The 21,726-nt window shown below is 43.4% G+C and overlaps 1 protein-coding gene across 4 annotated transcripts in view; it reads left to right on the top strand.

The window, feature by feature from the left end:
• TNIK (TRAF2 and NCK interacting kinase) overlaps positions 1-21,726 on the top strand; it is a 370,493-nt gene that overhangs the window by 254,004 nt on the left and 94,763 nt on the right. For all 4 annotated transcript variants that reach the window (XM_036930924.2, XM_036930923.2, XM_036930922.2 and 1 more), the window contains exons 8-11: positions 5,168-5,222; positions 7,194-7,272; positions 14,294-14,469; positions 18,586-18,652. In XM_036930924.2, the coding sequence (XP_036786819.1) occupies positions 5,168-5,222; positions 7,194-7,272; positions 14,294-14,469; positions 18,586-18,652 (377 nt within the window). The remainder of the gene's footprint in view (positions 1-5,167; positions 5,223-7,193; positions 7,273-14,293; positions 14,470-18,585; positions 18,653-21,726) is intronic.

Genomic DNA, 21,726 nt, shown 5'->3' with positions numbered 1-21,726 from the left:
TCCTCAGGGTCTGTCTGTACCAGTATTTGTTAACTAGTCATTTTGTACACAGCATTGTGTGTCATGTACTTTGTATTTATTATCTTTTTGAATTCTCACATAATACTGCAAGATTGGAGTTCTCTTCATGCTACAGGTGAAGAAATGAGCTCAGAGGAGTTAAGTGGCTTGTGCCAGGTCACCGACCTAGTTATATCAGAACTGAGAGTCAAACTCAGGTCTATCTGGCTGCACTGTGTGATGTCTTGCTGCTTCCCCGTGCACGCTAGGTTCTTTTCCTGTGCCCCCCTGCCTCTCTTTCCTTGTGTGGTTGGCTCAACACTGAAAGTGTTTTTTCTTCACATGTTGGGCAGCCTACCCGCAGAAAGAGTGCTCTCTCTTGTGCTCAAGTTGCCTGCATGCCAGCTGATCCCCCTCCAGGCAGAAGTGTGCTTGCCTCTGCTGTCCCAGAGGCACTAGAATTTGTCTCTGTTTTGTTTGTAATGCGCACAGGACTGGCCTATTAATCACGCCACAGGCCAGGCTGCACAGCACCTCTGGAATAATGAATTACCCAGCTCCTGCCAAAATGAGTCACACCATGGCCACAAAGGAAACTTATCTCTTCCTGACTCTCTCCTCAGCTTGTTTCTCCCTCTTCCCTTTCTCTTCTCTTGTGATCTGTCTTGCCAATTGTAATTGGAACATTTTCTTCCGTATTTAAGTTTGGAAGTGTCTTTGGGACTTGCTAATGTATCCGAAGGCTTAAACAAGGTCTGTCAAGGACATTTATTGCTTTCTAGCATGGGCAGTTAAGCACAGCTTACAAGCAGCTCTGGGTATATATGGTCAAGAATATTAATGTTGCTTTTGGAAAAAAAGAGAATCCCAGCAAAAAAAAATGATCCTAATGATGATACCATGTGAGGGCTTAAAGGAGAAGCAGTTTCAGGCCTGGGCATGTGACAGAGTATGCACAGTAGTTGGGATGGTGTGACCTTTGGTTTGAAGGGATTATTTTAGGGTTTGTGAGAAAGCCACCTAAGGGGATCTGAACTGATATGTACTGAATAAAAGAAACATGTCTCTTCACTGATCTCCCTGCTTTCTGTGAGATAAATAGATCATCTAACAACTGTGACCTCTCCTTTTCCTTACTGTCAAAATGTGCTTCCTCAAATTATTGCTGTATGCATATTATCACTAAGGAATGCTTTTGGCTGTAGTTATGTTCTTTCATCACTGGAAGTCTGGAGTCAGGCAGTCTTAGGGTTATGGTAACTCACTGATGCCTTAAAAACCTAGGCTGTTACCTTTCTGCCCTGTCATCATCAATTCATTAACATATTGCCTCATGGTTACAGAATGGATGCTGTAGCTCCAGATACCATGTTTTTATTCAATGCATTAAGAGGTGGGCAAAAGTTGTCAAGATACCAGCTGTATTTATCACTTATTTTGGGAACAGCAAAAGCTTTCCCAAAAGCTCCCAGAAGATGTTTACCTATGTCTCATTGCCCAGAACTGTGTCACATCCTTAACAGCCATCCTTAGCTGCAGTGGAGTCTGGATAAACAAGTTCAGCTTTCCTATCCTTTGCAATAACAGCAGCAAGGGAAATGGGGGTTGAAAATGCCTGCTGGTTAGCTGACAACCAAATAGGGGAAAATCATGAAAGACTAAATTGGGCAGGCAAAGGCAGTCTCACCTAACAGAGTACAAGGAAATATTCTTGAGCCCACTGTGCACCAGATTCTGTGGTAGGCAACATTCCTGCATATATACATGCCATAGTTACCTTCATCATGCATTTGAGAAAGCTAAGCTCTGAGTGGTGTTCTGCATGTAATTAAATTAGGAATCTGGATTTGAATCCAGGTCTGTCTGACATAAAAAGACTATTCACAATGCCTCTAGGAACTTGGGGCCAGTTTCCTAGCTCTGGTTTTTGGGGTCCCTCACTGAATCTAAGCACCTTGAATAAGTCACTAGCACCTTCAGTTTACCTGTAGACAAAGTAGGAATTTGGAGCAATTATTTTATGAGCCCCTGATAAGTTTCAAACTAAAAAAAAAAAAAAAGGTGAATACTCAGGTCCTTACATTGTGATAACAAGAGAACTGGCCTGGAAGGCAGGAGGCTCAGCTCTGTTCAAACCCCAGTGCTGAACTTGGATTAGATGATGCACAAGGATTCTAATAGCCTGAGGCCACAGGTGTTGCTTGTTTTTCTCATGCATCTTTCATTTGTTCATTCATTCAGCAAATAATCATTAAGTGCTGCTATGTGCCAGGCACTGTTCCAGGTACTTGAAATACTCCAGTTAACAAAGCACAGAATCCCTTCCTGGGTGGACCTCATGGTCTAGTCTGTGTGTGCTGGGAGCAGGACATACAAACAATAAACACAAAACATAAACGAATCATTGATGAGAAAACCACACAGTTGTTAGAAGGTGGTCATTTCTCAGGGGACAGGAGTGACAAAGGAGAAGGGGTCTGGCAGTGCTGGGGAGAGGGTTGGTGGTCCTTACTGAGGACAGGCATTTGAGCAGACTTTGGGTAAGAAGAGGGAGACAGTGGTCGCATAACAGGGGTGGGTGCTCCTGGCAGAGGGAGAGCCGGAGTGAAGACCCATGGAAGACCCACGCGCTGAAATTTGCCTGGGTTTTCTGAGCATTTTCTGCCCCCACCTGAGGGCTGCCTGGACTACTGCTCATAGCAGCACCGCCACTGACTCTCAGATGCCTTGGTGTTCAAAGTAGTTCAGCCTTCCTAACCTTAAGGCTATTTAAATTTGACCCTGCTGTGGCAGTTTGGAGCACAGAGCCTGGCCAGCACCTTCATATTTGCACCTCATTTTTTACTACCAAAACCCTTGATTCCTAGGGATGTTGGGGAAATGGCAGTAGAAGAGCCAAGGCCTGGAGATACTGGATTCTTATCAAGTTAGCATAACCCACCATTTCCAGACTCTTCTTGCCATGTTTCCTGCTTAGTGGCCCTGCACAATGAGTAACTCAGTGTTTTCACCACGTTCCCAAATGATTTTCTGTGTCAGTCAACCATGAAACCCCTAGTACAGGAGGGCTGTTTTTCCCTCTTTGCCAGTTAACTGCTCCTGAGCCAAGCTGTAATAGATGGACCAGGGCTTCCCCATTAGCTCCAGAAGGAACCTCACTAAGCATGGCCAGGAGCCTGTGGAAAAACTTAAGTCACTTGCTGGGCTGTGTGAATCCGGTGCACATGTGTGTATTTAATGACAACTTTGAAAACATCTTGAAATACAACAAAGAGGAAGGGCAAGAATTGCCTTCTTGAGTTGAGTGCTATGCAGAGAAGTTACTTGGAATCAGAGGATAGTGGTATTGTGTAGGTGTGTTCTTATCTCCAGTTGAACTGAGAACTTGTAACAATCATGTGAACAGGTTGATGAGCTCATGAATTCAAAAATCCCAACTTGGTCCTAGTGTGGGGTTGGGGTGGGCCCAGCCACCTCATCTAAGGTAGATGGCACTCCAGGTGAAAGGCTGGACCCCCTAGAAGCACCCCCTATGTTGTACAGCCTCTGTCCAAATACTGAACAGGCCTGGGGGTCACTCATATAATACCGAGAAATTGAGTTCTAGGGAATGGTTGGTATGGGTTTCATAGTTCTCATCCTGTTACATCTTCTTTTCACATGGCTTTGGCATTTGTTTGTTGGAAAGAAATAGCCAGGAGACTTTGATACCTGTAATTGGAGTGAGGTTACAGGTGAGGATTTGGAATAATATAAAAAATGCAGGATATATTTAAAATGAAAGGAGGGTGAGAGTCTTCACCAGGATTTTGGACCACTGAACCAAATCCCACACTGTGTTCTCCCAATCTCCTGGGAAGCTCAAGCAGCAGCATCTTTTGGGGACTTCTTAGTTTGATCTTCCCCATTTCCTGATTTGCTCCCTCCTATGCAACATTCAGAGCCTACCAAGCCATAGACACAAGGTGGGGGAGAAGCACCTTGTTAGAGATGGAGATTCAACAGGCAGAGGGAGAGGTGTTAGTCTAGAGAATTCTATCAGCACAAAAGTCAGTCTAAGCATAAAAAAAATTGAAGGGTATAGGCTTTCTATTTTGCATATTAGTCTACTTACAAGATAGAAGATACTGTTTATTTAGTCAACAAATATATCAAGGGCCTACTACTGCAACCAGCTCTGTTCTGAGCATTGGCAATACATCAGTGAAATGACATACATACACCTCCATCCAAAAGTGTCCCTGTTTTCTTCTTATTTGGCTAAACAATACAAAACTGCTCTTTTTGTAGGTTAAAAACAATTGGAAAACTATGCATCTACTATATGATTCAGCCATTCCACTCCTAGGTATTTAAAAATAAATAAAAGCATACATCCCTACAAAGACTTGCACATAGAAGTTCATAGCAACTGTATTTATAATAGTGCCAACTGGAAACAACCCAAATGCTCATCAGCAAGTGGATAGATAGAAAAGCTGTAGTCTGTCCACACAACGGAACACTACTCAGCAATAAAAAGAAATGAAGTACTGATACTACAACATGGATGGGCCTTAAATATATTATACTTGGTGGAAGAAACCAAATAATCTAATTTATGAAAAACTTCAGCAGATGCAAACTGATCCATAGAAACAGAAAGCAGATCAGTGGTTGCCCTGGAATAGGGGACAGCAGGAGGGAGAGACCACAGAGGGGCAGGTGGGACCTTTCCTGGGTGATGGGTATTTACTGTCTTGAGTGTGGGGATGTTTTCACAGACTTATCCACATGTCGGACCTTTTTAAGTGAACACTTCACATATGTGCAGTTAATTATATGACAATTATACCTCAATAAAGGTGTTTAAAGCAGTCAAATTGCAACAGTTTCCTATGGTTCATTTGACAGATAAATTTTAGGGATAGATTAATTTTTTAAACGTTATGTATTCTTTTTTTCACACATTTATTGAAACTCACAATTATTAGATTAACCATGAAAGGCATCATTAGTGAAAAGTAAATGAGGCTGTTCCTGCTTTTAAGCCTAGTGAGCAAAATAGGTTTATAAAGATGACTGAATGGCTTTCCCACAGGCAGTTCTGAAGCAGTTGCCAGGTTTAACCAAGTGATTCTTTGCTGACCGCATTTATGCATGTGTCTGTGCCTTCCTGTTTTCTCAGAGTGACCTGTGGTCTTTGGGAATCACCGCCATTGAGATGGCAGAAGGCGCTCCCCGTAAGTACCTTCGTCGGGGTGAAGTCGGTTGCAGGTCTGCTCTGCAGGTGCCAAAGCTTCCTTGCCAGAGCTTCGGTGGCTTTACTTCTGCTACACTGAGCCCTGCATGGTTTCGAGCTGGCATATTTAGAAAGCAGAGTCACCTTAAATCAACCAGGAATCCATTCATTTCAGAGTGGTGTGGGAATCTTGTATTTACGAGGAAGAAAAGAAAGAAAAAGGAGCAGACTTTGGGGAATCTTGTTTGTTTTGCAGATTCAGTGCATAGTTTATTCCTGAACTATCCTTTGCCTAACGTAAAACTGGGGCCAACCCACAAAGACTGTAAAATCCAACTTGAAAATTCAAGGCCGATTTTGAGTGCACAGGTTTGAGCAAACGCTTGTACAGGCAGTTGTTCTCATTCCTATTCAAATACTTGATGTTTTTAGATTTCCCTGCTGTTATTTGAGGCAGAGTGGCCAGGGTGCTGGCTTTCTGTAGAACCTCTCAAATTTCTTGCCATCTGGATAAATGGTACTGCAGAGTGCCACTACCCACCCCCGGGGGTCGTGAACACATGCCCCACAGCCTCCACGCAGGACGCGCAGCAGACCAAGGGCCCGGCTGCTGCAGTGACACCAAGGCTGCCCCTCCCAAGGCCACTCTCCAGCAGGGCCTGAGCACAGCAGGGATATAAGGCAGACCCTCTCCTGGAAGTCACAGGATTCCTTTGTAAGCAACTTTCACCACTTTTCTTAAGGCTGCAGGGCAGTCTAGCACACTTCCACCTGCTAGGTGTCCCTCTCACCTTCACCACAGTCAGACTTGCATAGCACACTGATAACTCTCCCAGCCTTCCCTGGCTCCCTCCCTATTTCCTTTCAGGCAGGAATTTCCCCCAGTAATATCCTCTCTGGTTTAATATCACATTGGTGTCTGCTTTTCAGAGAACCTGGACCCAAACAGGCCCCTTATTTTTGCATGACAGGTTGTATGCTTATATGACCTTTTAACCTTCAAGTTATCATAGTCTTCTTATTTCTCACTCCAGAATTGGTGGAATACACCGATAGCATGATTTCGGGAGTGTTTGTTGAAAAAATTCCTCTCACCCACAATGCTACTAGGCATTTATGAATCAGAAAAATATGTGGCAGTCTTAAAGCCATATTATCATTCTAAATGAGTAGTAGAGGGGGCTGAAAATAAACTTCTACCCACTGAATCCTTCAGCTTTTAGGGAGAATATATTTTTATTCTAGGCACAAAGGAAAATGTACTCCCAGATGTTTGAAAAGTAAACTAGTGAAATATTTAATTAAAATAAAAATGTATGAGCACTTGCACTATAAACAATTATGTCATGTTTACAAGTTGAAATATCTTTATAGTTTTCCTACCAGACTCCCTTTGCCTTAATGCTCTGGTCTTACTGGGGCCAGTAAAGAAAATAAAACAAGAAACCTATCATGAAATCTGAAAAGTCACTCAGGGTATTTGGAAATACATAGAGAAAGGTGTTTGGTCTAGTGCTTTACACCCAGAAACCTAAGTAGATGACATTGCATTTGGATGAGCCATCAGTGTAGAAGAATTTATCCAATTTATTTTATTTCCAGAGTTAAGCTTTTACTAATTAAAGATGACTTACCATCTGCCTGTAGTTGTTATCTTGATGTTATTTACTTTAATCTTAGATGGTTGTTGATAGCAAAGCAAAGTTGTTGACCCTTTAACTTAGTTCTCTTAAATATAAAGTAAAAGTAGAAATGTTAATAATATCTAGTTGAAATGTGTTTTATTTTATGAGATTGCTGTAAATAGATAGCAGCTTTTTTAAATGCTTGCCACATGGATGCTTTGTGATGTGACTCTGCTCACTAGTCATGCGGGACGCGGAGCCATTTGGCAGCATTAGCTCACAGCTAGGATGGGCTTAGCCTGGGTTGGGCCCCTAACCAGAGCTGGCCTTTGTTTGGCTTCTTGCAGCTCTCTGTGACATGCACCCCATGAGAGCCCTCTTCCTCATCCCCCGGAACCCTGCGCCTCGGCTGAAGTCTAAGAAGTGGTGAGTATGGTCCTCATCGTATTGCCCATCTGAGGGCAGGGTTTTCCTGTGATGCACTTTGGGATGAGCTCAAATCCTTAGTTCCTGCTGACAGTATTAGACTTATACACACTAAGACTTGGTGAATGATTTTCAATATGCTGTTGCTCATCTTAAAGTACATATTAAGTACCTACTGTTTGCATAGCAAGTCACATCCCCATACCATCAAGGTAAGGTGCCATTAGCTCAGATGTGTAGTGGAACCCAAGTAATAATGTGGCCGCTCTTTTATCACCCCAAGTAATATCTTTCCTGGCAGCACATAATGGTGATACCAGAGAGGGTGATATAGTTCAGAGAGTCAGCCTGTCTGATTGGCTGACCTGTCTTCCATTCCTTAAGATAAAAATTCCCTAACTGCATACACACACCTGGTAGTATGCAAGGTGATTTCACCAAGTCTGTGCATGAACATTTGTCATTTCATTTTTACTCATGCAGCCTCTTTCTGGCAGGTGATACTGACTTCTTATTTTGGGAAGTGATTCAGGTTCTTATTTTGGGCAGTTGATAAAATTATTCACATAAAAAAGTGACTTAATTTAAAGAAAAATACTAGGTGAATACTAGTATGGGTAGAGGAAGGAGATGGTAAGAATTATGTTGGTAGTATGACTGACGTTTTAGAAGTAAGAGTACTACAGGTTAGGCCAAAAATTGGACTTTTGATTCTTTGGGGTACTTGTATCAGGGCCTTTGCACCTGATCATTCTACAACAAAATTTCACTGCTCCGTCCTCTCTTGGACACAGTGTATCCTGATATATTCTCCCTGATACGTCTTTGAAGCTGATTCCCCTGGCCCTGGGGCCAGTGCCTGGGCCACTTGTGACCTCCTATCTTTTCTAGAGACACATTCTAGGCAGTTAGAGCACACAGGGACGAGACCTCTTTGTCCCCGACATACCACTTCATCTTCAGGCACTTGACTGGGGCCCCCACACAGTTCCTACCCACCCATGGTTTGACCCTCCGCTATGCAGAGATCATTCTTAATTAATACCAGTCATCCAGTAATGACATAGCAACTCCCATGGAAAGAGAAAATGGCCTACTGCACAGAGAGAGGGAAGGGAACAGTCCGAAGAAGCTGACAGCCTGGAGCTGCCCAGGGAGAGAGTGAGAGTTGCTATGGGTAACAGGGAGGCAGTTCCCTGCCCCTCCTCCTCCTCTGCGGTCACCGGGGTGTGAGACAGCCACTCTCTCCCCAGCAACAGCCTTCCATTGGGCGCCGTGCAGCACGTGATCAGCAGGGCGCCCGGAGCCCTGCGTCCTCCCTCCCCTCTCGAACAGACTCCCGGGAGGAGTGGGTTCAGTTCTGTGCCTGGAAGTGTCAGGGTCATGACAGAGCCCCCTGCTGGGTCTCTGCCAGGCCCTTGGTGCCGAGCCTCCCGTGGAGCTGCTCCCCCACCTTCTCCCCCGCCTGCACTGCCTCTGGACAGATGTTTCAGGCTTTCCGGCAGATGGCAACCTGGCCATCCACACGTGCCTTTCGTTTGGCGCCCAGTGTGGACATACAGTGTTTCAGAAATATTTGTATTAATTGCCAACTTTTTGAAAGTCTGGTGACTGCGCGTTCCGTAGATTTCTGCCTTTTGTGCAGAGGTGAGGCACTCGCGCCCTGCTGAGTGGCCCCTGCTCCCCTTTAGGGCATGAGATTGTCCTTCCGCCCCAGTCGCCGCCTCTCCCCAACTCGGATGGTCACCACACTAGTCCTGTTTTCCCTTTGTCTGACCCTGTGGCCCCTCAGAAGAATGAGCGAACAGCTCCTACACAGTGGTTTCAGCTTCCATAGTGAACTCTGCTCCAGAAGAAGAGCTCTGAATTGGCCTTATGTGAGAATGACAGACCTTAGGAACAGAGAAGGGACAATAACTTGGCTGCTGGGGTGAGTGGAGGAAGCAAAGGCCCTGGTGGAGTGTTCTTCCTCACTCAGAGCCTGGCCTTGAGAAGACAGCTGTGCAGCCGCCTCCCCGGAATGCTCGGGGTGGCTCCCATTACTGTGCGGTAGAAATCCAGTTTTTTTATTGAAAATATTTAAGCCCTTCAGAGTACTTTGTCTTGAACCAGCAGGTCCAAAGTGATTTGAAAAGGGGTAAGGCTTTCTTTAATATGCTCTAGTGTTTGAGAGAAAGTGAAACATTTATTTTCCTTTTATTTTTTCAGAGAGCGGGTTCCCCCTCCCCAGTCAAAAATAACAAAACTCCAAAGCATTCTTTTATATCTAGCTGTTCTCTCTCTAAATGAGTTATCAGATAAAGTGCACTGTTTTCCTCAGTGTATATATCAACATACTACCAAAGAGAGGCATCACTGTGGTAGAGCCAGGCCATGAGCTAACTCTTCATTATGCGCATTCAACTGAGGGTCATTTCCAGCCAACACTGCTGAATCTACAACATACCAGACATACAAGGCATACATAGATTGTAAACTCAGTAATTTATATGTGTGTGTGTGTTAAACTTAAGATGTATACATGCATATGTATAAATTTAATCATAAATACAACCCTACCAGACAGATGCTGAGTCCTCATTTTATGGATGAGAGATTGAGGCTCTGTTATGCTCTTTGCACAAAGCTCTACAGGCCTTTTTCCAGACTTTATAATCCACTTCTTGCTATTGCACCATTTGGCCTCATAAGTTCAAGGTTAAGGTGGTAGAGAATGAGCTGTCTTAGTCTCTTCACTGAACATTTTTTTCCTTGAGCCTTGATACAGGGATAGAAAGCAGTGGCACTGCTCTTTGCCCCCTTTGTCATGGGAGGAAAGAAAAGTAGCCCCTCTGGCAGAGCCTGGCCCTGCCCTCCCATCCCCATCAGCAGGACAGGAGAGGCTTTATTGCTGAGGAAGTCACCTCAGTGACACTGGTCAAGGCTCCAGTGCCCAGGTGGCTTGGTCATTTAATAATGAGGTCACAGGGAGGATTATAACCTCAGTTAAATCAGTGGCGATCACAGGTGCTCTCACCCTCTGTCTCCCTGTCACCACCAGCACATGGGACTCCTGTTTCCCCCTCCTGTCTCTGAGTGCTTGGATTTGACCCCCATGAGTAAACCATGTCCTCCCTTCCCTTCCCCTGGTGCTCACCCACACTTCCCTGCCCTTGTTCATACACTCAGTGGCGTAGCTTCCCTCCAGGTGCTTCGGAAGGAAGGATGGGATGACCTTGTTTCTGTAAAAGTGGTGAGTTTTATTCTTTGCACATGCCCTTTAAATGTGAAGAGTCCACACAGGCAAAGCGGTGCTTGCTTGTGAGAACATTATAAAAATCATAACTGCTTATCACTAGAAAGAAGTAAGATTTCCTGGTCCAAACCATGTGTGCTCTTGATGAAGACTGGGAGGCCTGGTATGGTTAACTGGCTTATCCAGAGTCCTGGGCTCTTCATTGCTAGAGCCAGCCCGGAGTCCCAGCCTTCTGATTTTCCTCCAGAGCTTACAGTCGCTCCTATTGTTTTATAAAACACCAGCTCTGATTCTTGGTGGGTGGTCAGAGACTTTTGTTTTAAGGAATGACAAAGCTGTTTGTGTGTGTGTGTGTGTGTGTGTGTGTGTGTGTGTGTGTGTGTTCTAAATAAAATGATAATAGAAAACAAACATGAGAAAATACTTCAAATAGCTTGCTTTATCTAATAGTAGTATGACTGGATTTTATTAAAATTTTAAAAACTATTACACAAACTTTAAAAATTAATCTTGTTTTTCAGTCTCCTTGGAGATAATGATCCTTCTGACTCTTCCTGCTAACATACCTAATGCAAATATAAGTGAAATAATTCCCTTAAAGAACACTGTACTAACATTTCAGCAGAAGTGGGGAAAAACACCTTCAAATTTCTACTCCCATCCCTAGAGGCAGGTACTCCTATTCTTTAAGTCCAGTGATGGTCAAGGTTGCTGGGACATTGTCATCATAGAAATAATAATAATAATAAGAGCTATAGCCAACATACACCACAGTTATGATATCACAGTCACCGTTATAAGGATTTTACATGAATAACATCATTTAATCATCACAACAGTCTTTTGAGATAAGTGCTAATATCCCCATTTTGCAGCCAGGGAAACTGAGACACAGAGAAGTTAAGTAATTTGCCCAAAGCTACACAGTCAGTAAGTCATGGAGCCCAAAGTAGAGGAAAAGGGTAGTTCTGGGCAAATGCAAATGTTAAAGGTGAAATTGCATTTAGGGAGCCTGATAATTACCAAAAACTTTTAGCTCAGCTAGTTATAGTGATTATATCTTTCAGGCATTTTTAATTCCTCTAACACAACACACAAACAGAAAAGGCCTGGAAAGATAAAGTGCTAATGACACTGCTTTTAGAAGAGCTAGTGCCTCAGAATGCAAGCGCCGTGCATTAACATTTATCTCTCCATGCCAACCTTTGGGAAATTAATATTACTAATCTTAGGCATTTTTTAAAAGGGACAGAACTAAATTACTGGCAGCAGAAATTCTAAAAATAAAGTTATATAAATGTACTTTAAACACAGGTTGCTTAGCAAACAGTCAGGTGGTGTTCAACAACAGTGAAGTGTTTTTACTTTTAATTAAATGTGTAATTAAGCATATTGATTCTTGGTCACACTAACTTAAATAAGAGACAAGGAATCTTTCTTTAAAGAGTTGTTCTATGCATTATTTTCTCTTCAGAGTGCCATTTGAAAAAGATTTGGGATACATCGCCAGCTTTCTAGTTCTGCACATCTTGACCTATCCTTTCGGCCCGAAGTTATTCTCTTGAATATCTATTGAGGCACCTTCCCACCAGGAGAGATACTGGAAAGAAAACTGTACTATAGCTGGTCCCATCAAACTTCTTGAACATGATCTCATCTGGAGATGTCTCTGACTTTTTTAGATGTCAGTGCTGGGGAATGAAATACACAGTCTTAGTCTGTAATTCATTTCTAAATTGGGTGTGATTTCTTTTATATATCATCCTCTAATTAATAGTTGAACACTTTATAAAAAAACAAGCACTTCCTTCTAGATGCAAGTAGGAAAAAGAGAACTGCCATTCATATTCTTCATGAATATTTAATAGCTTTCTGTCTTAATTTGTTTCTGCTTTCATCTTTTAAATTCTGATTTCTACCTGGAAAAGCACTGTGTGAAGTGTGCCTGTTTCTTTATGCAGGTTAACCTCATTCTCTTCATTTTATCTCTTAGGACAGTCCTTTATTTCATTATGGGTTTTTTTTGCAAGGTCTCTCCATAGATGATGTCACATTTGTGCTTCCACAGATTTATCTGATGTGCCTGAGAAATAAAGCATATTAAATAATATCAATTCTCCAATCCCCCCCTCTCTGTCCCTCACCAGCACAGATTTACAGCTCTTGACCAGAACTCCCATTCGCTAATCGTTCATACATTGATTTGGTCATCAAACTTGTAAGGGCAGTTAGTGTGCTCATGATATAAAAATGGCTCAGGCATGGCCAGACGCTGTGGAGAATTTCCAGGAAGCAGGAGCATGGGCTGAAGGACTTTCAGGGAGGTACATATGTCCTGTTGTCACTATTTCTAGTCCACAGTGTTGCAGCCTGATTCAGCGTGGGGTGACTCCATACGTAGCAGCTTACCTTAACTTCTGTGTAAAATCATCAAAAGCTTAAACATAGCCTTAGAAATTTGGTGGGGCTATGGGGGGAATGTCATTAATTCAGTACTTTAAAAACATGGAATAAGGTGAGAAACTGCTTTGATCTGGGCAAAAGTGGAGTGTCGTGCTTGTACAAGTGCCCTTTCACATTTGAATCTGGAGGAAAATGTTCACCATTGTGTCTGGGGTGAGGACACCTTTTAGGCCTGAAGTACATATATAGGGCCTGCTGGGCAGCTTGGGAAAGCTTGCTCCTGGGATCCGCTCCTGTAACTCCACAATGCTCCACAGGAGGGCAACCGAGGGCTCAAAATGCATTTCCTCCTGCTCAAGCAGGCGGGCTGGGGGTGATGAGGAGGGTGGCCAGGGTTCCCACCTAGGTCTCCCAGGCTGATGCTGTGCTGCCAAAGGAGGGCCTGGGAAAGCTATAAAGTCATGAGCTTAATTATTTATGACGCTGGACAATTTCGTGGAACTCTTAGCAAGCACCCAACTCATGAATCATAGCTAAAGTCCACCATTAATATCTATGTCATTTTGACGTGCTGCCCTAATTGTGGGTAGGGTATATCGCTCACCAGCTCTCCTGTCCCCTGTGTGTTTCAGACACAGAGTTTATCTTTGAGGAAACAGTGCTTTCTAGAGGGAGATAAATTTGCATCTGGGGATGAACTTAGTCCTTTAAAAGTTAAGTTTCCAAGTCCTTGGGTTGATAGCAAACATATGCATACATCCTGTTGTTACTAATTGGAAAGCAAAGTTCAAAAGTGATTCTGCAATGACCTGTCAAAAAAAATCTGCCTACTCAAGTTCACTTTGCTGTATTAGAATTTTACCCGTTTCTACAGAGTGTCCCTCTCGTTGCCCATCCAGCCTTGGTTTTGCATGTCCCCAGGTTGTGTGTCCTGCCTGCTCTAGCCAGCCCGCCTCAGTGCCCTCTGACCTACAGTGTGCTCACTCCCTGCTTCAGGGTCTCATGATCTCCCACCTCCCTGAACTGCCCTTTCCCCAACACGATTTTCTCCTAATTCTTTAAGGCCCCATTCTGGTTCCCTCAGTCTTGTGGGCCTTCCAGATAGGATTTCCATCAGGGTCTTTTCTGCTCTGATTCCCTTTGGTCTTCTGTGTGATATTATGTATAAACTGTGCAAAAAATGCATTCCTGTGTGTAAGTCCCTGAATTGTGCGTTGATGATGAGGATGCCTTTACTAGACCTCCTTTGTGATTGGTTGTTCCCTGTGTTGGTTGATTGGACCTATTTTCTCTTTTGTTGTTGTTGTAGCACTTCAGAAAATATAAGTTTGCTTTCCTTTGGATAGTCTTTTTATCTGTGGGTTCATCTCTTCTGCTTGTCAGGTCAAAAAAATTCCAGTCATTTATTGAGAGCTGCTTAGTAAAGAATCACAGCCAGCGACCAGCAACAGAGCAGCTGATGAAGCATCCATTTATACGAGACCAGCCTAATGAACGGCAGGTCCGCATTCAACTCAAGGACCATATCGACAGAACAAAGAAGAAGCGAGGAGAGAAAGGTGAGTAGCACGTTTGCATTTCAGCAAAGAAAACAAAAGATGGAGTGAGTCATGGGCTCTTGAGGTATGTGGAGGTGAGCAGGGGATTTCACATGGGCCTGCATTATTCTTCAGTGTGAGGGGCTGCCTCGGAGACTGCGGCCTGTGGGCATCCGTGGAGTGAGAGTGCTGAAATGGAGTCCTTCATGAAAGGATAGAATTGTGAGAAATATCACCGTTTCTAGGCATTGAACAAAAACTCATGTTGAGTAATACTATGAAGTAGTTTCAAATGACAAGTGATTTTCTTAATTCAAATGAATATTCATGTTTCAAAGACTAAAAATCTATAGAAGACATGACCTAAAAAAAAAATCTAGTGAACATTTTCCCATTCTGGCAGTCTTCTACATTTAAGTTTTTATGCGCTGAGGTTCATTTTTAATTAAGTTATTTGGAGGTCAGAATGCATTTTCTTATAGTTGAAGTGATATAAAAGAGGTTGCCAGGCTTGCTATATGGAACATCAGATTTTGAGCTCAAAGATCATTTAATGTACTTCTTCATTTTATAGATTCAAAATTCCTATCTCTTGTAGCTGTAGCTATTATACTGTACTGACTTTTCACTGCATCGATGGAAAGGACAGGAGTCCAACTGGTTCGAATAGAGATTCAAAGTCCCTTAACTAGCATCCTGACCAAGCTGAAGACTCACATGGTCTGGGGCAGGTTTTATAATGAGTCGGTTGGGGAGGTAGGGAAGGCTGAAGGATGGTAAGGAGAGGGACAGGCGCAGAGGACAGGGAATGACGGTGAGGAGGCAGTACAAAGCCGGCAGGGTGAGTGCTGAGCCCACGAGGAGTGGGGAGCAGAGGGAAAGCCAGGGCCAAGGGTGGGGTGTGTGCTGATGTGCTTCTCCTCACTTCCGTCCTCTTCCCTTCCTTCTCTGTTCATCACAGTCTAGAGGGAGCAGTGGAAGGTGGTGTGCAGCATAGGACAGGAGGTGCTCTCCTTTGACTTGAATTTCCATTCTTCTTGGCCTATGCAGTTAATATCTGTAATGTGACAAAGTATGAGGAGGGACCTAGGGGTGGAGTGCGAGCAGAGCAGGAGCCAAGACTGAGCAGAGGTAGGACCAGCAGAGGTCTAAGAAAAGAGGAGGAATCTTCAGTGAAGGTCCAAAAGAAGAGTTCTTTCTTTGCAACCAGCCTCAGGGAGTCAGGAAAATGTGTGGTCAGGTTAGACTCAAGAGCAGGAGGTTATAAGGCTAAGCCAAAAAGGAAGCCTTGCTCCAGTTGTTAGTGGGTGGGGAGAGACGAGGCATTAACCAGAACCTAAGGAGCTGGGAAGGCGGCCCAAGGGAGGTTCTAGGCAGGGAAAGAAATAGGGAATTCAAGGCCAGGAAGTTCTAGGGCTGATTTTTCAACTGCTGTTTATTAATAATGGTCTTGGGCCACCCCATAAAGACAGAATTTTAAGGGGACTATTTTAGGACCGTGTATCAGACATTCAGCCATTAAAAGCTAACTTCTCTAAAAAGGAAATGTATTTTGCTGTGGGTATATAGAGTAGGTTAAGTACTCAGACCCTTGTATCCAGACTCAAGTTCTGAGTTCACATTCCATCTCTACCTCTGAAGGGTTATGTGAACTTCACCCCAATTTTCTCATCTTTAACATAGAAGCGGGGGTATAATAATTAGTATTGCCTGGTGTTGTTGCAAAGATTAAATGAGATAACATGTAAAATGCTTATCCAATATCTGGCACATAGACAGACTCAGTAAGTATTAGTTATTCTTATTTTGACAATTCTTTACTGACCTGTAATTTTTCAGTACTGTTCAAGGTTACTTTCTGAGAACTCATGACCTCTTTGCCTCTAACCTATAAGTAAGGGTAAAACCTGTGCTTTGGGCTGTTTTCACATATTTTTGACAGAAACTCTGGAATGTGTTTCCAGAACTGACCACCCCATGATAGTACATTATTTTTAATGTGTTTCTTCTCTGCAGAGTAGAAGATTCTTTCTAGTAGGTATATTCAAGAGTTATGCGGTAATTTAAGGAACCCAATTCTGTTTAGTCTTAGAGCCACCAGAAGCCCTCACTTTTGTCTGCTCCCCCAGAAAGAATATTGATCAAATGAGATCTCATTTGGTAGGTCTCTTAGTTGCTCTAAGACCAGCTTCTGGTAGCATCAAACAATTTTAATGTGCATTGCTTTGTGATTTTTTTTTAACCTGACTTTTTTCCCCTTAGGATATGTTGACACGTGCTAATTTAAGCCAGTAGTACAAAAGCAATCAGACCAGATTCTGGTGAAGTATTACATTTGAGTGGTCTGACAATGAAGGTTTCACCCTAGAGAGTAGTAATAATTAGATTGTGTGCTTCTTTTCCTTGCTATAATTTCTTTAGATAGGTAAAATTTCTGCATTTTACTTTGAAAACTCTGTCACTTCATTTCAAGACATTTTGAAATATTAAGCAATCAATATGGAATATTGAAATGCTTTATGAAGGTTCTTTACCTTCGTAAAAGGTAATTTGATGAAATAATACTTAAAAAATAAATAGCCTGAAAACTTCATACCGTATCTACATATGCAAAGCTAATATGTGATTTAAAAATCACACACTTGAAGTCCTCATGCTTTTGGCTTCCTTTCATTATCCCTTTAATCGCTAAATAGTATGGAAGTCAAGTGTGTAGGTTTGTGATCAAATTGGATAGTTCTCATCATGTGACTGCTGCCTCGTGGTCGTACCCTAACCGAATTACAGTTTCAGCTCCTTTTTAGGGCTGCACACATGTCTTCAAAGTTGTAATTTCTTAATGGATATGAAACAGTAATGTGACACCGTCCCTTGCTTCAAATTAAAAGCTCCTCCAAAGCTTCCCCACCACTGTCCTTAGAAAAGTCCTCAGCATGGTGTATGTAAGGATCAGCAGGCTGCATCAGACCTGCCAGCCTTTCTTATTCCCTCTGCTTTTCTCATACCAGGCATAAAACCACTCGTAACTCATTTTTTCCTGGACTTGGCCCGGCACTATAATACTGTCAGCCTTACTCAGGTGGCTGTGTTGCTTAGAATGCCCTTTTCCCACCACTTTCAGCTGCTGTCTCCCTGGAAAAGGGCCACTGGCCTTCCAAGATCATTTCCTCCTCTAGGACTTCACTATCCCCTTCCACAATTATGACCAGTGGACTTAGCTGCTCTTTCTTTAATATCTCACTGTGCTTTTTTATGTACTTCTATTTAGTATATAAGACATTGGAAAGAACACTAGTTTTAAAGTTGGAAAAGTTCTGGGTTGAATTCTAAGTCCAAATCCCAGACTGACATTTTATTAATGAAATGACATTGGTCCTATCACTTTACCTCTTATAATTTCTTTGCTTGAAAAATGGGTGTCACATTAAAGGATTGTTGTGAGACATAAATGAGAGAATTTAGGTAAGTATCTAGAATGGTGTCTGGCATGAGAGATGTCCAGTAAAGATTATTTCCTTTTCTTCCTAGTCACAGAGGCACTTGGTTTCTTACTTGCCATTCTTGTCCATTAGCTTCTGATCTACAAAGACTCAATCTTATTCATAATTGCATGTTAACTTGCTTAACATAGGACTAAATTAAGTGAATATCCCTAGTGGGTCAGTTAAAACACATTTAACTTTGTGTTTTTAATAACATGTATTGTCAAAAATTTCTTTCTGGTATGTATCAAAATATATAAAGGCAATTTGTGAGTCTACGTAAGTCATAAAAAAACTCCTACTTAAGAAACGATCAATACCATCATTATAAGATTGGTTTAGCTGGTCCTTTAAGGGGAGTTAGCACAAACTGAAAAGTTATTTTTCGGTTCCCTTGCCTTCACTTTCACGTGAACACCTGGCATTAGGGACAGATACCTAGAGTCAGCTGGGACAGTCTTGGATGTTAATTCCATGTACTTGAATCCAGCTGGTGGGAACCATTGGATCACAAGTCAGAGGCCTGGAGCCTATCCAGACCAGAGTGAACAACAACTCTTTGGGCCCCCATTTACTTACACATTAAACAAGGGGGAGTGGGCTTTACTGAGCTGTGGCGTCTGTGTGTGCACTAACATTGTGTGTCTCTCTTTAGATGAGACGGAGTATGAGTACAGCGGCAGTGAGGAAGAAGAGGAGGAGAATGACTCAGGGGAGCCCAGGTAGGAGAGCAGAACCCACCTCCCACTGTTGTATTCTGAATTGTCCTTGTGTGAAATTCACTTCCTTTTGATTTGTGGGTTTGTTTTAGAGAATTCAGCAGGGTGGTCTTATTTAATATATTGCCCACGAATGTACTCATTAATTTGGGATAATTTCCCTAGGCAGACTCTTACAAAAATAGGGAAATCAATACATTCTTTGTCTTCTTGTTTTCTTCCATATGTAATGTGTAGAATGGGCAGAAGGCAATTATCTGGGTAATACAGGATTAAAAATACCTAAAACGGCAACTTCCTGGGGACCTGAGTCCTATCTGGGGACCTCAGTTATTCAGCTCATTGCTGCAGACCGCCGAGAAACCCTTTTGGGCGGCCACTGTCTTTACCACGTGCCTTGGTATTTTCATCGCAGCCATGTCCGAGAGGAAATGATTCCCAGGAAAGCAAATTACATTCTACAGGTGGAACCTGAGTAGAAACTTCCATGCCCATTTTGGTTGTCACATGTTGGACCCTTTGATCAAGTGCTGCTTTATTAGTATTATCTCTGCATTTTGGATTTCGCTTTGACTTTAATGCAGACTTCCTTCTAGTCTTAAGTAAGGTGAGCATGCTCATGGATTTCTCTGTTGGGAGAGAATCAGCTGGCAATGGTTGGGTGGGTCAAGGGGCAGAGACACACACACAGCACAGTGGGTGCCTGTATATGACAAGTGAGATTGGGGAAAACACAGGCAGAGTGTCACTGGGGTGTAGGGGTCCCCATCCTCTAGCCATCCAAGGAGGGAGGCCCATGCTGGAGGAGAACCAGTGTTTCCTGTACTGCCGAGGCAGAGCTCCCTGGCCATGGAGGGGACCAGCTCAGCCACGGCTGCTGGATTGAGCTAGTGGGTTATTTACTTTTTTGCCCTAACTCAGACCTGCCAAGCTGGATTATTGCTAAAGTATTGGAAAAAGGTAAAGTATGCTTACAAGACCACCTAGTTCTCCTCTCTTCACCTGCTGCAGAAATTTTCAAGGTCAAAGACTCAAGGAGAATTCTTTGCTTCCATCTGATACTTAACATGTTGGCATCTCCGATGTTAGGTGCATAAAGATGACGACTGTCCAGTTGTGACATGGAAAATGGACATTCTTTTAAGACAAAGGACTGAATGCCCTGCTCTTAGAGAAGTTGTATATTTTTTTTCCCCAAGCTCATCCAGATAGTTATGTCAGCCCTTCTGTTCACTGGATAGAAATGAGACACCATATTTTAATCAATACTTGCTAAACTGTGTGTTACCAGTCACTTAGTAGGCTGACCTAGCCATGCCTTAACACTTCTATAATTGTAACATGTCATAATGTCACACTGTGGACTATGTTCCAAGTCCTATTTCATGGACACATATAATTAATCTTCATGAAGTCCTGAAAAGTAGAAAGGCACAGTGGTTATCTCATTTTTGAGATGAGGTAAGAGCCCAAGGATGATAACCGGGTCACACACTGAGTTAGTGACTGAGTCACTCAGACAGCTCAGATCTCCTGACATTGATTCAACATCAGTTGGTATTAGTGGAGCGTCGTCGTCTGCGTGGTGAGCCTGTAATTCTCCAAGTCCAGTGTGTGGCCTGTGTAGATGAGCACATTGTTTGGGCTTTGCTCTAGAGAGCTGCACAAAGGCTTGTAAGTTTTAGAGCCGACCTGTTAACAGAGCCCTAGCATTATCTATAGGAAGTCAGGAATGAAGGCATTTTGTCATACTATGGCGGTATCTCACATAGCACGCCAAGCACTCTGCAGAACACAGCAATCCCCTTGACAACTGCCACCAAACCCACTCCTGCCCCAACATTTCCCATCCCAGGGTGTGTCACCACTGGGCCCAGGTGCCAGGACAAAACCTGCAAGTCATCTCTCACTTCACACGTCAGATCCATCAACAGGTTTCAGTAACTCTGTCTCCAGATGCTTCTCCCAGCCTCCATCCCCGTGCTCCTGCCCTCCTTCAAGTCCCCACCCCGAGCCACTGCAGCAGCTGCCCAGCCGGTGGCCTTGCCTGCCTTCAGGCCCCCAGCAGATGTCAGATCGTGTTCCTCTCCTGCTTATAACCTTTCCACACAACGGGCCACCCACTGTACCCGCTGCGCCCTGTCTCTCTGACCTCTGTGCCCCACTCCCTCTCCTTCTTTATGCTCTGCTGTTCAGTTGCTCAAAGAGTCCATGCCTGTTCCCACTACAGGTCTGTAAACTTGTTTTTCCTTCTGCCAGAAAGGTTCTTCCCCCTACTTCTTAGTGAGACTAACTCTTCATCCTTTGAATCTTAGCTCAGCAGACACCTTCCAGAGTTCTTCCCTGGTCACTCTCTAAAGCAGAACCCTTAGTCCTCGCCGCAGGGCCCTGCCACTGTCACTCTTAAACTACTAGATGTTTCTGTCTCCTGTAGTCTATTAATTCCTGAAATTATTATTTGTAATAATTTTGCCTTGCCTGCCTAATTGTCTGTCCTTCTGCCCCACAAGAAGATAAGTAGCTCAAGAATTAATTTGGCTGCTGCCATATCCATTAGAGCCTATTACAGTGCCTGCCACATAGAAGGTGCTCAATAATTATTTAGTGGATTTATTTCAACTGGAAGCTGCCAGGAGTAAAGGGTTAGGTTAGTGTGAACAGACAGAAGCCATTTCCCACCTCCCTGTTAGGCTGTTGTGCACAACCAAGCATGTAACTTTGAGAGGTTCACATGCAGTTAGACGTGAAGAGGGTGGCCCAAGAGCACTGGTGAAGTAGGCAGAGTCTGTCCATGGTGATTTCTGTCACTGTTCTCTCTGTTACATGCCCATACACACTCACGTGCACACACAGACGAGCACATGATGCACAGCTACCACTTTGCAGATGAGAGAACTGAGGCCATGGTGTTCAAGGGGTTCTGGGAATCAGTGAGCTGGGTTGGGCTGGGCTGAAGTCCCCGCTGGTTCCTCTGTGGTCAGAACCAAAGCACTTAACTTGCCTTTAGCAGGGGTGCCTGAGACAAGCCCTGAATCGTCAGACTTGGCAAACTTGGGCTTACGTCCTGGCTCTGGGTC

Source organism: Manis pentadactyla, chromosome 1, assembly GCF_030020395.1.
Source record: "Manis pentadactyla isolate mManPen7 chromosome 1, mManPen7.hap1, whole genome shotgun sequence".
In the NCBI taxonomy this organism is placed as follows: domain Eukaryota; kingdom Metazoa; phylum Chordata; class Mammalia; order Pholidota; family Manidae; genus Manis; species Manis pentadactyla.
Note: the sequence above shows the minus strand (reverse complement) of the source record. Positions and strands in the feature narration are given on the sequence as shown.